This window comes from Ranitomeya imitator, chromosome 4 (assembly GCF_032444005.1).
Source record: "Ranitomeya imitator isolate aRanImi1 chromosome 4, aRanImi1.pri, whole genome shotgun sequence".
Classification (NCBI taxonomy): Eukaryota; Metazoa; Chordata; class Amphibia; order Anura; family Dendrobatidae; genus Ranitomeya; species Ranitomeya imitator.
In genome coordinates this window covers 129,966,686-129,980,652 of record NC_091285.1, presented here as the reverse complement: position 1 = coordinate 129,980,652, position 13,967 = coordinate 129,966,686, and the positions used below count along the sequence as shown (strand labels likewise).

The 13,967-nt window shown below is 41.6% G+C and overlaps 1 protein-coding gene across 1 annotated transcript in view; it reads left to right on the top strand.

The window, feature by feature from the left end:
• TGFBI (transforming growth factor beta induced) overlaps window positions 1-13,967 on the top strand; it is a 203,286-nt gene that overhangs the window by 64,947 nt on the left and 124,372 nt on the right. Inside the window, exon 3 of the mRNA XM_069763923.1 lies at window positions 12,276-12,340. Within this exon, the coding sequence (XP_069620024.1) occupies window positions 12,276-12,340 (65 nt within the window). The remainder of the gene's footprint in view (window positions 1-12,275; window positions 12,341-13,967) is intronic.

Sequence of the window (13,967 nt, the reverse complement as noted above, 5' to 3'; positions counted from 1 at the left end):
ATTAACCTTCCCCTGAGCTGTCATCTGTAACTATTTATGTGCATGACATAGAATTACAATTTTACCCAAAAGATTTCAACAGACCAGGATTAAATAAAGCAGAGTCTGTTGGCGTGTGTTGCAAAACTAGTCATTTGTCTTGCTTCCACAACAGAGAGCTGAATGTTACCATTAAACACATCTCAAGACGTGAGATCTCTTCTAAGCAATGAAATGTTTATGTACGCAGCAGGCCACTTAGTAATACGTAATGGAATCCTAAGGCACATCTCTTCCAGCTATTCTTCATCTGCCAGCATACGTCTGCTACATTTCTGACAGCTAGTTAGAATACATACATAAGATAAAAAACAAAAATAAATGGTGCACGACACAAATATCGATTCTAGATAGTCCTCACAAATGTATACATCAATATAAATCACTTACAGAGTTGTCCTAGACATACAGTGAGAAATGCATAGTTTTCATGTACATGATATCTCATCTTCGATAATCATATATGGTAGTTACTCTTCCAATTTGTATGAACCCCTTAGTGACGACCCATTTTTGAACCCCATTTTTCAAATCTGACCAGTGTCACTTTATGTGGTAATAACTCTGGAATGCTTGTGCTTGTTTTATGCGTGACACATTATACTTTATGTTAATGGTAAATTTAGATCGATAAGTTTTTTTTTTTTGTAAAATTATCTGAAATATGATAAAAAATTTGAAAAATTAGCGATTTTTAAACTTTCAATGCTTTTATCCTTAAACTACTGTAGATAGCCATACCACGCAAAATAGCTAATAAATAACATTTGCTTGATTGCTCAGTTTGGCTGGACGGCCAGGTCTAGGAAGACTTTTGGTGGTCCCAAATTTTTTCATTTAAGGATTATGGAGGCCACTGTGCTCTTAGGAACCTTGAGCACAGCAGAAATTCTTTTGTAACCTTAGCCAGATCTGTGCCTTGCCACATTTCTGTCACTGAGCTCCATGGCCATTTCCTTAGACCTCATGATTCTGTTTGGGTCTGACATGCACTGTGAGCTGTGAGGTCTTATATAGACAGCTGTGTTCCTTTACAAACCAAGTCCTATCAGTTTATTTAAGCACAGCTGGACTCCAATGAAGGAGTAGAACCATCTCAAGGTAGATCACAAGGAAAGGGACAGCATGTGACTTTTTTTCAGTCATGATGGGGTGCAGAGTGTACATTAATGTGGAAAAAAATGAACTTTTTTTAATTTACCAAATGGTTGCAATGAAATAAAGAGTGAAAAGTGTAAATGAATCTGAATACTTTCCATACTCACTGGATATCAGAAAACCCCAATAGTGATAGCATTTAAAAGAACTGTACCACTTAAATTATTCTAAATTGCTGTTAGAAAACTTGTTAATCTTGAAACTTGTTAATCCTTCAGGTGCTACACAGGAATTATGGCAAAGTGGAATGAAAAAAAAATATATATTTTTTTTTATAAAATATTGCTTTAGATTGCTTTAATTGTAAGTTTTTCATTTTCACAAGGGGTAATAGGAGAAAATATATTATTTAAATTTCTCCTGAATGTGTCACTATACCATATGTAGTAAAAAAACTGCTGTTTGGGCACACAAGGGTGGGCTCTGAAAGGAAGAAGCGCTATTTCGTGTTTGGAGTGCAAATTTGTCTTGAATAGATTGCAGGCACCATATCTAATTTGCAGAGCCCCTGAAGTACCAAAACAGCAGAAGCCCTAAACCTCATGATTAATTCATCAAGGGGTGTGCTGAGCATTTTGAATCGCCAGGTGCTTGGAGCTTTATAACTATTGGATATGATAATGAAAAATGATTTTTTTTCTAGTAAAATGTTGTTTTACCCTCAAGTTTATGATTTTCACAATGGGTAATAGAAGAAAATAGACCATTTAATTTGTTACACAATTTCTCCTTAACATGGTCAAAAACTACTGTTTGGGCTTATGGCAGGGTCCTGAATTGAAAGAACGCTATTTGATTTTTGAAGTGAAAATTTCTGTAAAACATTTGCAGAGCCCTTGACATGCTAAAATGGCAAAAAAAAACACAAAAAGTGACTACATTTTGGAAGCTAGACCCTTCAAGAAATGTATCTAGGGGTGTATTAAGGGTGTATTAAAGTCAACGGTGGAGAGGTATTACTCATGTCCAGCTTATCCTCTCTTCTAGTCCCTAGACTAGAACTGATGAGTAGCAGCACAATTCCTTAGCATGATAGTGTTCCTGTTGCTGCTCAGTCAGCTTCACGTAGTCGACTTGCATAAATTCAGAGAAGACAGCTGTCTCAAAAGGCTTGAGAATGAGCGGTCTCTGGAAGACTCAAGCCAGTTGCGACGGTTTCCTCTCATGCTTCATTTCTTTGGACTGTTCCTGGAACTGAGGTTGATCCAGATTGCCAGGAAAATCAGGTTGTCTAGGGTGGTAGCAGGGATGTCTTGACTAGCCAGTTCATCCTTAATCCTTCATTACAATCCCTCCCAAAATGTGGCTACCAGAGCCTCATCAATCAAGCCAAGTTTAGAAGACAGGGTGTGCAACAGGATGGCATACTGGCCTACAGACAGATCCACTTAATGCAGTCTGAGAAGGTAAGATGCAGCAGAGGATATATAACTCGGCCCATCGATTACCTTTCAGAAGGCCACCTAGAAGGCCTGCAAATTTGAGTTAACATGGTTCCATCTCTCCTACAAGGGGTTCAGCTATACTAAGGCCTTTCCTGCTAGATGGCACATCAGGAATCCCACTTTAGCCCACTCAGAGGGAAACTGAAGGGCCAACATTGCATAGTGCTGCATGCACTGATTTAGAAGCCACTGGCACTGCTTAGGATCCCCATCTTATTATGGAGGAGCAGACAGATGAGGATAAGCTTAAGGTACATAAGTTGCAGGGTGAGTAAACATGGCCGCTGTAGCTGCAACTTGGGCTGGAGTGGACAAAGTGGCTGTTGTCAATGCATTTTTTCCTACTGATATTGATGTTGGGTCATATCTTGGCACAGGTCCAAGGGCGGAGGATCAGTGGCTTCCTTGGCCTGTACAAAATATCACGCATGTGGATCATGGATCCAATGTGTCACGGTCTGGGCATACCCATGTAGGTGTGTGGCTAAGCGACCCCCTGGTTTTCGCTAGAGCTCCTGATGGTGGGGTTAGGCTTCAGTTTCAGATGACCACCATATACCACTTTAAGGGCAGTCCCTGGTGCTGCAGCAGCTCACCTCAAGGGTCAGGATCGCAGACACTGACTCAGTCCAAGGCAGACTCAGGTACTGAGGTAGGATCAGGCAGTGAGGTTCCTGGAACACTTGAAAGGGTTTACACTGGCACAGGTTCAGACAGTGCAGATCCTGGGACACTTGACCGGATGGACACTGGTACAGTTTCAGACAGTACGAATCCTATAACACTTGACAGGAGGGACACTGATGCAGATTCAGACAGTGCGAATCCTAGAACACTTGATAGGGCGTACACTGGTGTAGGTTCAGACAGTGTGGATCCTGGAACATTTGGCAAGATGGACACGGGTGCTGGTCTAGGTACTGCCGGTGCAGTTTCAGGTTCAGGTGCCGCTGGAGCAGGTTCAGGTACCACCAGAGTGGGTTCAGGTACTGCCAGAGCAGTTTCAGATAACACAGGTAGCAGGAACAGGCTCAGGTTCAGACTAAATGGATTCAGCAACAGGTTCAGGTTCTAACAGAATAGGTTCAGGAATGGTAGGGACAACTAACTAGCAGGGACAAACACATACTAACTTGGCTGGGGGCGAATTCATAGTGCATGGGCTACCCCTTTTAGATGCAGGGAGATCAGCTCATGGGCCTAGGAGCAGGAAGTTTCGGCAGGACAGGGAGACGCCGTCAAGCGGCCACGGCGGTGAGTATGTCGGCGTCCCTGCCGGTAGAGGTAGAGCGGACATGCAGGGACGCTGGCATCAGTTAAATAAAGTCGCACATACTGTATAGTATTGAAATCACCTATGTACATTATCAGTAAATTATTTTTAAGAGTGCTCAATGTTTTATTTGTATTTTATTTCAATTGTGACATTTAGTTGAAAAGGGACATTATAAATTATATGGGATTTTCTAAGAGCATACATTTTAATTGTCACCAAACTGGATGATACTTTTTTATATTTTTAATATACAGTATGATAAAAATAAAAGTTAATTATGGATCTTTTTAACTTTAGTCATTAATTTTTTATTTGTCATTTAACCCCTTTACCCCCAAGGGTGGTTTGCACGTCAATGACCAGGCCAATTTTTACAATTCTGACCACTGTCCCTTTATGAGGTTATAACTCCGAAACGCTTCAACGGATCCTGGTGATTCTGACATTGTTTTCTCGTGACATATTGTACTTCATGATAGTGGTAAAATTTCTTTGATAGTACCTGCGTTTATTTGTGAAAAAAACGGAAATTTGGCAAAAATTTTGAAAATTTCGCAATTTTCAAACTTTGAATTTTTATGCAATTAAATCACAGAGATATGTCACACAAAATACTTAATAAGTAACATTTCCCACATGTCTCCTTTACATCAGCATAATTTTGGAACCAATTTTTTTTTTGTTAGGGAGTTATAAGGGTTAAAAGTTGACCAGCAATTTCTCATTTTTACAACACCATTTTTTTTAGGGACCACGTCTCATTTGAAGTCATTTTGAGGGGTCTATATGATAGAAAATTCCCAAGTGTGACACCATTCTAAAAACTGCACCCCTCAAGGTGCTCAAAACCACATTCAAGAAGTTTATTAACCCTTCAGGTGTTTAATAGGAATTTTTGGAATGTTTAAATAAAAATGAACATTTAACTTTTTTACACAAAAAATTTACTTCAGCTCCAATTTGTTTTATTTTACCAAGGGTAACAGGAGAAATTGGACCCAAAAAGTTGTTGTCCAATTTGTCCTGAGTACGCTGATACCCCATATGTGGCAGTAAACTACTGTTTGGGCGCATGGGAGAGCTCGGAAGGGAAGGAGCGCTATTTGACTTTTCAATGCAAAATTGACAGGAATTGAGATGGGACGCCATGTTGCGTTTGGAGAGCCACTGATGTGCCTAAACATTGAAACCCCCCACAAGTGACACCATTTTGGAAAGTAGACCCCCTAAGGAACTTATCTAGAGGTGTGGTGAGCACTTTGACCCACCAAGTGCTTCACAGAAGTTTATAATGCAGAACCGTAAAAATAAAAAATCATATTTTTTCACAAAAATTATATTTTTGCCCCCAATTTTTTATTTTTCCAAGGGTAAGAGAAGAAATTGGACCTCAAAAGTTGTTGTCCAATTTGTCCTGAGTACGCTGATACCCCATATGTGGCAGTAAACCACTGTTTGGGCGCATGGGAGAGCTCGGAAGGGAAGGAGCGCCGTTTGACTTTTCAATGCAAAATTGACAGGAATTGAGATGGGACGCCATGTTGCGTTTGGAGACCCACTGATGTGCCTAAACATTGAAACCCCCCACAAGTGACACCATTTTGGAAAGTAGACCCCCTAAGGAACTTATCTGGATGTGTGGTGAGCACTTTGACCCACCAAGGGCTTCACAGAAGTTTATAATGCAGAGCCATAAAAATAAAACAAAATTTTTTTCCCACAAAAATTATTTTTTAGCCCCCAGTTTTGTATTTTCCCTAGGGTAACAGGAGAAATTGGACCCCAAAAGTTGTTGTCCAATTTGTCCTGAGTACGCTGATACCCCATATGTGGGGGGGAACCACCGTTTGGGCGCATGGGAGGGCTCGGAAGGGAAGGAGCGCCATTTGGAATGCAGACTTAGATGGAATGGTCTGCAGGCGTCACATTGCGTTTTGCAGAGCCCCTAATGTACCTAAACAGTAGAAACCCCCCACAAGTGACACCATTTTGGAAAGTAGACCCCCTAAGGAACTCATCTTGATGTGTTGTGAGAGCTTTGAACCCCCAAGTATTTCACTACAGTTTATAACGCAGAGCCATGCAAATAAAAAATATTTTTTTTCCACACAAATTATATTTTAGCCCCCAGTTTTGTATTTTTCCAAGGTTAGCAGGAGAAATTGGACCCTAAATGTTGTTGTCCAATTTGTCCTGAGTACGCTGATACCCGATATGTGGGGGGGAACCACCGTTTGGGCGCATGGGAGGGCTCGGAAGGGAAGGAGCATCATTTGGAATGCAGACTTAGATGGATTGGTCTGCAGGTGTCACATTGCGTTTGCAGAGCCCTTAATGTACCTAAACAGTAGAAACCCCCCACAAGTGACCCCATATTGGAAACTAGACCCCTCAATGAACTTATCTAGATGTGTTGTGAGAACTTTGAACCCCCAAGTGTTTCACTACAGTTTATAACGCAGAGCCGTGAAAATAAAAAATCTTTTTGTTTTCCCACAAAAATTATTTTTTAGCCCCCAGTTTTGTATTTTCCCAAGGGTAACAGGAGAAATTGGTCCACAAAAGTTGTTGTCCAATTTGTCCTGAGTACGCTGATACCCCATATGTTGGGGTAAACCCCTGTTTGGGCACACAGGAGAGCTCGGAAGGGAAGGAGCACTGTTTTACTTTTTCAACGCAGAATTGGCTGGAATTGAGATCGGACGCCATATCGTGTTTGGAGAGCCCCTGATGTGCCGAAACAGTGGAAACCCCCCAATTATAACTGAAACCCTAATCTAAACACACCCCTAACCCTAATTCCAACGGTAACCCTAACCACACCTCTAACCCTGACACACCCCTAACCCTAATCCCAACCCTATTCCCAACTGTAAATGTAATCTAAACCCTAACCCTAACTGTAGCCCCAACCCTAACCCTAACCCTAGCCCTAACCCTAGCCCTAACCCTAGCCCTAGCCCTAACCCTAGCCCTAGCCCTAGCCCTAACCCTAGCCCTAGCCCTAACCCTAGCCCTAACCCTAGCCCTAGCCCTAACCCTAGCCCTAATGGGAAAATGGAAATAAATACATTTTTTTTATTTTTCCCTAACTAAGGGGGTGATGAAGGGGGGTTTGATTTACTTTTATAGTGAGTTTTTTAGCGGATTTTTATGATTGGCAGCCGTCACACACTGAAAGACCCTTTTTATTGCAAAAAATATTTTTTGCAATACCACATATTGAGAGCTATAATTTTTCCATATTTTGGTCCACAGAGTCATGTGAGGTCTTGTTTTTTGCGGGACGAGTTGACGTTTTTATTGAAAACGTTTTTGGGCACGTGACATTTTTTGATCGCTTTTTATTCCGATTTTTGTAAGGAAGAATGACCAAAAGCCAGCTATTCATGAATTTCTATTGGGGGAGGCGTTTATACCGTTCCGCGTTTGGTAAAATTGATAAATCAGTTTTATTCTTCGGGTCAGTACGATTACAGCGATACCTCATTTATATCATTTTTTTATGGTTTGGCGCTTTTATACGATAAAAACTATTTTACAGAAAAAATAATTATTTTTGCATCGCTTTATTCTCAGGACTATAACTTTTTTATTTTTTTGCTGATGATGCTGTATGGCGGCTCTTTTTTTGCGGGACAATATGACGCTTTCAGCGGTACCATGGTTATTTATATCTGTCCTTTTGATCGCGTGTTATTCCACTTTTTGTTCGGCGGTATGATAATAAAGCGTTGTTTTTTGCCTCGTTTTTTTTTTTTTTTTCTTACGGTGTTTACTGAAGGGGTTAACTAGTGGGACAGTTTTATAGGTCGGGTCGTTACGGACGCGGCGATACTAAATATGTGTACTTTTATTGGGTTTTTTTTTAAATTTAGATGAAGAAATGTATTTATGGGAATAATATTTTTTTTTTTTTTCATTATTTTGGAATATTTTTTTTTATTTTTTTTACACATTTGGAAAATTTTTTTTTTACTTTTTTACTTTGTCCCAGGGGGGGACATCACAGATCAGTGATCTGACAGTTTGCACAGCACTCTGTCAGATCACTGATCTGATATGCAGCGCTGCAGGCTTCACAGTGCCTGCTCTGAGCAGGCTCTGTGAAGCCACCTCCCTCCCTGCAGGACCCGGATCCACGGCCATCTTGGATCCGGGGCTGGACTGAGCAGGGAGGGAGGTGAGACCCTCGCAGCAACGCGATCACATCGCGTTGCTCCGGGGGTCTCAGGGAAGCCCGCAGGGAGCCCCCTCCATGCGCGGTGCTTCCCTGCACCGCCGGCACATCGCGATCATCTTTGATCGCGGTGTGCCAGGGGTTAATGTGCCAGGGGCGGTCCGTGACCGCTCCTGGCACATAGTGCCGGATGTCAGCTGCGATAAGCAGCTGACACCCGGCCGCGATCGGCCGCGCTCCCCCCGTGAGCGCGGCCGATCGGCTATGACGTACTATCCCGTCCAGGGTCAGATAAGCCCAGGGCACCTCGACGGGATAGTACTTCTAAGGTCACAGAGGGGTTAATACAGTTGTGGCCAAAAGTATTGACACCTCTGCAATTCTGTCAGATAATTTCTTCCTGAAAATGATTGCAAACACAAATTCTTTGGTATAATTATCTTCATTTAATTTGTCTTAAATGAAAAAACACAAAAAGAATTGTCCTAAAGCCAAATTGAATATAATTCCACACCAAACATAAAAAGTCAAAAAGCACAAAATATGAACGGCACTAGGTGTAATCGCAGCAGGCGGTATAGCCGCAGCCTGAGGATTCCACTGCAAGACTCCTATAGCATGTATATAGTCTGCAATGTTCGGATGGTGCTCAGCATAAAAAGCAGTGAACAAATATCCAAGGAGAAAAAGGAAAATGCGGCACTCACCCAGGTAGATTGCGAATCAAAGTCCTTTATTCATCATAACATAACAACGGACATAGTAAGGAGAGGCGGCTGGGAGAGATCAGCGGTGCGGGGAGAAAGAGCAGGACTACGATCGTTTCGCGCTTGTCCTGCTCTTTCTCCCCGCACCGCTGATCTCTCCCAGCCGCCTCTCCTTACTATGTCCGTTGTTATGTTATGATGAATAAAGGACTTTGATTCGCAATCTACCTGGGTGAGTGCCGCATTTTCCTTTTTCTCCTTGGATATTTATTCAAACATAAAAAGGGGTTGGACAAAAGTATTGGCACTGTTCGAAAAATCATGTGATGCTTCTCTAATTTGTGTAATTAACAGCACTTGTAACTTACCTGTGGCACCTAACAGGTGTTGGCATTAACTAAATCACACTTGCAACCAGTTGACATAGATTAAAGTTGACTCAACCTCTGTCCTGTGTCTTTATGTGTACCACATTGAGCATGGAGAAAAGAAAGAAGACCAAAGAACTGTCTGAAGACTTGAGAAACCAAATTGTGAGGAAGCATGAGCAATCTCAAGGCTACAAGTCCATCTCCAAATACCTGAATGTTCGCAGTGTCATCAAGAAGTTTAAAGCCCATGGCACTGTGGCTAAGCTCCCTAGATGTGGACTGAAAAGAAAAATTGACAAGAGATTTCAAGACAAGATTGTGCGGATGTTGGATAAAGAACCTCGACTAACATCCAAACAAGTTAAAGCTGCCCTGCAGTCTGAGGGTACAACAGTGTCAACCCGTACTATTTGTCGGCGTCTGAATGAAAAGAGACTGTATGGTAGGAGACCCAGGAAGACCCCATTTCTTACCCCAAGACATAAAAAAGCCTGGCTGGAGTTTGCCAAAACTTACCTGAAAAAGTCTAAAACGTTTTGGAAGAAGGTTCTCTGGTCAAATGAGACAAAAGTAGAGCTTTTTGGGCAAAGTCATCAACATAGAGTTTACAGGAGAAAAAAAGAGTAATTCAAAGAAAAGAACACGGTCCCTACAGTCAAACATGGTGGAGGTTCCCTGATATTTTGGGGTTGCTTTGCTGCCTCTGGCACTGGACTGCTTGACCGTGTGCATGGCATTATGAAGTCTGAAGACTACCAACAAATTTTGCAGCATATTGTAGAGCCCAGTGTGAGAAAGCTGGGTCTCCCTCAGAGGTCATGGGTCTTTCAGCAGGACAATGACCCAAAACACACTTCAAAAGCACTAGAAAATGGTTTGAGAGAAAGCACTGGAGACTTGTAAGGTGGCCAGCAATGAGTAAATACCTGAATCCCATAGAACACCTGTGGAGAGATCAAAAAATAGCAGTTTGGAGAAGGCACCCTTCAAATATCAGGGACCTGGAGCAGTTTGCCAAAGAAGAATGGTCTAAAATTCCAGCAGAGCATTGTAAGAAGCTCATTGATGGTTACCGGAAGCGGTTGGTCGCAGTTATTTTGGGTAAAGGTTCTGCAACCAAGTATTAGGCTGAGGGTGCCAATACTTTTGTTTGGCCCATTTTTGGAGTTTTGTGTGAGATTACCAATGTTTTGCTTTTTGCTTCATTCTCTTTTGCGTTTTTTTCATGTAAGACAAATTAAATCAAGATAATAATACCAAAGAATTTGTGTTTGCAATCATTTTCAGGAAGAAACTGAGTATTATCTGACAGAATTGCAGGGGTGTCAATACTTTTGGCCACAACTGTACAGTGGGGCAAAAAAGTATTTAGTCAGTCAGCAATAGTGCAAGTTCCACCACTTAAATAGATGAGAGGCGTCTGTAATTTACATCATAGGTAGACCTCAACTATGGGAGACAAACTGAGAAAAAAAAATCCAGAAAATCACATTGTCTGTTTTTTTTAACATTTTATTTGCATATTATGGTGAAAAATAAGTATTTGGTCAGAAACAAACAATCAAGATTTCTGGCTCTCACAGACCTGTAACTTCTTCTTTAAGAGTCTCATCTTTCCTCCACTCATTACCTGTAGTAATGGCACCTGTTTAATCTTGTTCTCAGTATAAAAAGACACCTGTGCACACCCTCAAACAGTCTGACTCCAAACTCCACTATGGTGAAGACCAAAGAGCTTTCAAAGGACACCAGAAACAAAATTGTAGCCCTGCACCAGGCTGGGAAGACTGAATCTGCAATAGCCAACCAGCTTGGAGTGAAGAAATCAACAGTGGGAGCAATAATTAGAAAATGGAAGACATACAAGACCACTGATAATCTCCCTCGATCTGGGGCTCCACGCAAAATCCCACCCCGTGGGGTCAGAATGATCACAAGAACGGTGAGCAAAAATCCCAGAACCATGCGGGGGGACCTAGTGAATGAACTGCAGAGAGCTGGGACCAATGTAACAAGGCCTACCATAAGTAACACACTACGCCACCATGGACTCAGATCCTGCAGTGCCAGACGTGTCCCACTGCTTAAGCCAGTACATGTCCGGGCCCGTCTGAAGTTTGCTAGAGAGCATTTGGATGATCCAGAGGAGTTTTGGGAGAATGTCCTATGGTCTGATGAAACCAAACTGGAACTGTTTGGTAGAAACACAACTTGTCGTGTTTGGAGGAAAAAGAATACTGAGTTGCATCCATCAAACACCATACCTACTGTAAAGCATGGTGGTGGAAACATCATGCTTTGGGGCTGTTTCTCTGCAAAGGGGCCAGGACGACTGATCCGGGTACATGAAAGAATGAATGGGGCCATGTATCATGAGATTTTGAGTGCAAACCTCCTTCCATCAGCAAGGGCATTGAAGATGAAATGTGGCTGGGTCTTTCAACATGACAATGATCCAAAGCACACCGCCAGGGCAACGAAGGAGTGGCTTCGTAAGAAGCATTTCAAGGTCCTGGAGTGGCCTAGCCAGTCTTCAGATCTCAACCCTATAGAAAACCTTTGGAGGGAGTTGAAAGTCCGTGTTGCCAAGTGAAAAGCCAAAAACATCACTGCTCTAGAGGAGATCTGCATGGAGGAATGGGCCAACATACCAACAACAGTGTGTGGCAACCTTGTGAAGACTTACAGAAAACGTTTGACCTCTGTCATTGCCAACAAAGGATATATTACAAAGTATTGAGATGAAATTTTGTTTCTGACCAAATACTTATTTTCCACCATAATATGCAAATAAAATGTTAAAAAAACAGACAATGTGATTTTCTGGATTTTTTTTTCTCAGTTTGTCTCCCATAGTTGAGGTCTACCTGTGATGTAAATTACAGACGCCTCTCATCTTTTTAAGTGGTGGAACTTGCACTATTGCTGACTGACTAAATACTTTTTTGCCCCACTGTATATGCTGTATATGCCTTTGTTTCCATTTATTCAGATTCTGGATAAAGGTATCCTTATATTTATCCCCCAAAAATGACAACATTGTAACACTTTTTTCTAAATCTTGTTCATGTAATGACAACATACATTTCTTTTTGACAGTGTAATAGTGTATGAATGCTGCCCCGGCTATGAGAAAGTGCCAGGAGAAAAAGGCTGCCCAGCAGGTATATCATTTTAGACCACTTGCATTCATACTGCATCTGTCTTCAATTGTTCTCACTTTTAACTTCCTTATAATAAAATAATCTCTTTCTATTAATGGTAGAAGCCCAACTTAATGATATGATAAATGGACTTTCATTTGTGCCTTGTCTTATACCATATAGACTAAAATAAATCTAGAATATATAAGAATACAGATGTAGCATTTGGCATTCTTCAATTAAAAAAGTTATCAGACAATTTTTACTGTAGATTGTAAGCTTGCGAGCAGGGACCGCACCCCTAATGTCACTGTTTAAATTGTCTTAACTCGCACCGAATTTATTGTTTGTACATGTCCCCGCTTAATTGTAAAGTGCTGTGGAATATGTTGGCACTATATAAATAAAAATTATTATTATTATTACTGAAGGCATGTACCGTACTTTTTTCTGTATACTGTTGGTCAATCATAAGCAGGCATCGCTCAAAGGAAAAAAGAACAAGCTGCCAGCAGGTTTCTCAGTGTGTGAGATGTATAATGACAACTCTGTTCTCCTGATCTAACCTCCTTCATGAATCAGTGCAGATGAGTTTAGCTGTGTCACATTACAAAGTCTTCAAGCAGCTCTCATACTTGTATAGCATGGTCAGCTCTGTTGTCAGCTCCCGCACTGCCTGTCCAGAGATGAGCTCAAAGGTGTCAGTATCATAAGTATGCTGGTTGTAATGCACTTGTAATTGCTCTGCAGTATGTTGTCATTATATCTTACATGGGGGTAGCCCATAGCAGAGTGTTCCTGTGTGAGATGTACAGGTCTTTCTCAAAAATTAGCATATAGTGTTAAATTTCATTATTTACCATAATGTAATGATTACAATTAAACTTTCATATATTATAGATTCATTATCCACCAACTGAAATTTGTCAGGTCTTTTATTGTTTTAATACTGATGATTTTGGCATACAACTCCTGATAACCCAAAAAACATGTCTCAATAAATTAGCATATCAAGAAAAGGTTTTCTAAACGACCTATTACCCTAATCTTCTGAATCAACTAATTAACTCTAAACACATGCAAAAGATACCTGAGGCTTTTATAAACTCCCTGCCTGGTTCATTACTCAAAACCCCCATCATGGGTAAGACTAGCGACCTGACAGATGTCAAGAAGGCCATCATTGACACCCTCAAGCAAGAGGGTAAGACCCAGAAAGAAATTTCTCAACAAATAGGCTGTTCCCAGAGTGCTGTATCAAGGCACCTCAATGGTAAGTCTGTTGGAAGGAAACAATGTGGCAGAAAACGCTGTACAACGAGAAGAGGAGACCGGACCCTGAGGAAGATTGTGGAGAAGGACCGATTCCAGACCTTGGGGAACCTGAGGAAGCAGTGGACTGAGTCTGGTGTGGAAACATCCAGAGCCACCGTGCACAGGCGTGTGCAGGAAATGGGCTACAGGTGCCGCATTCCCCAGGTAAAGCCACTTTTGAACCATAAACAGCGGCAGAGGCGCCTGACCTGGGCTACAGAGAAGCAGCACTGGACTGTTGCTAAGTGGTCCCAAGTACTTTTTTCTGATGAAAGCAAATTTTGCATGTCATTCGGAAATCAAGGTGCCAGAGTCTGGAGGAAGACTGGGGAGA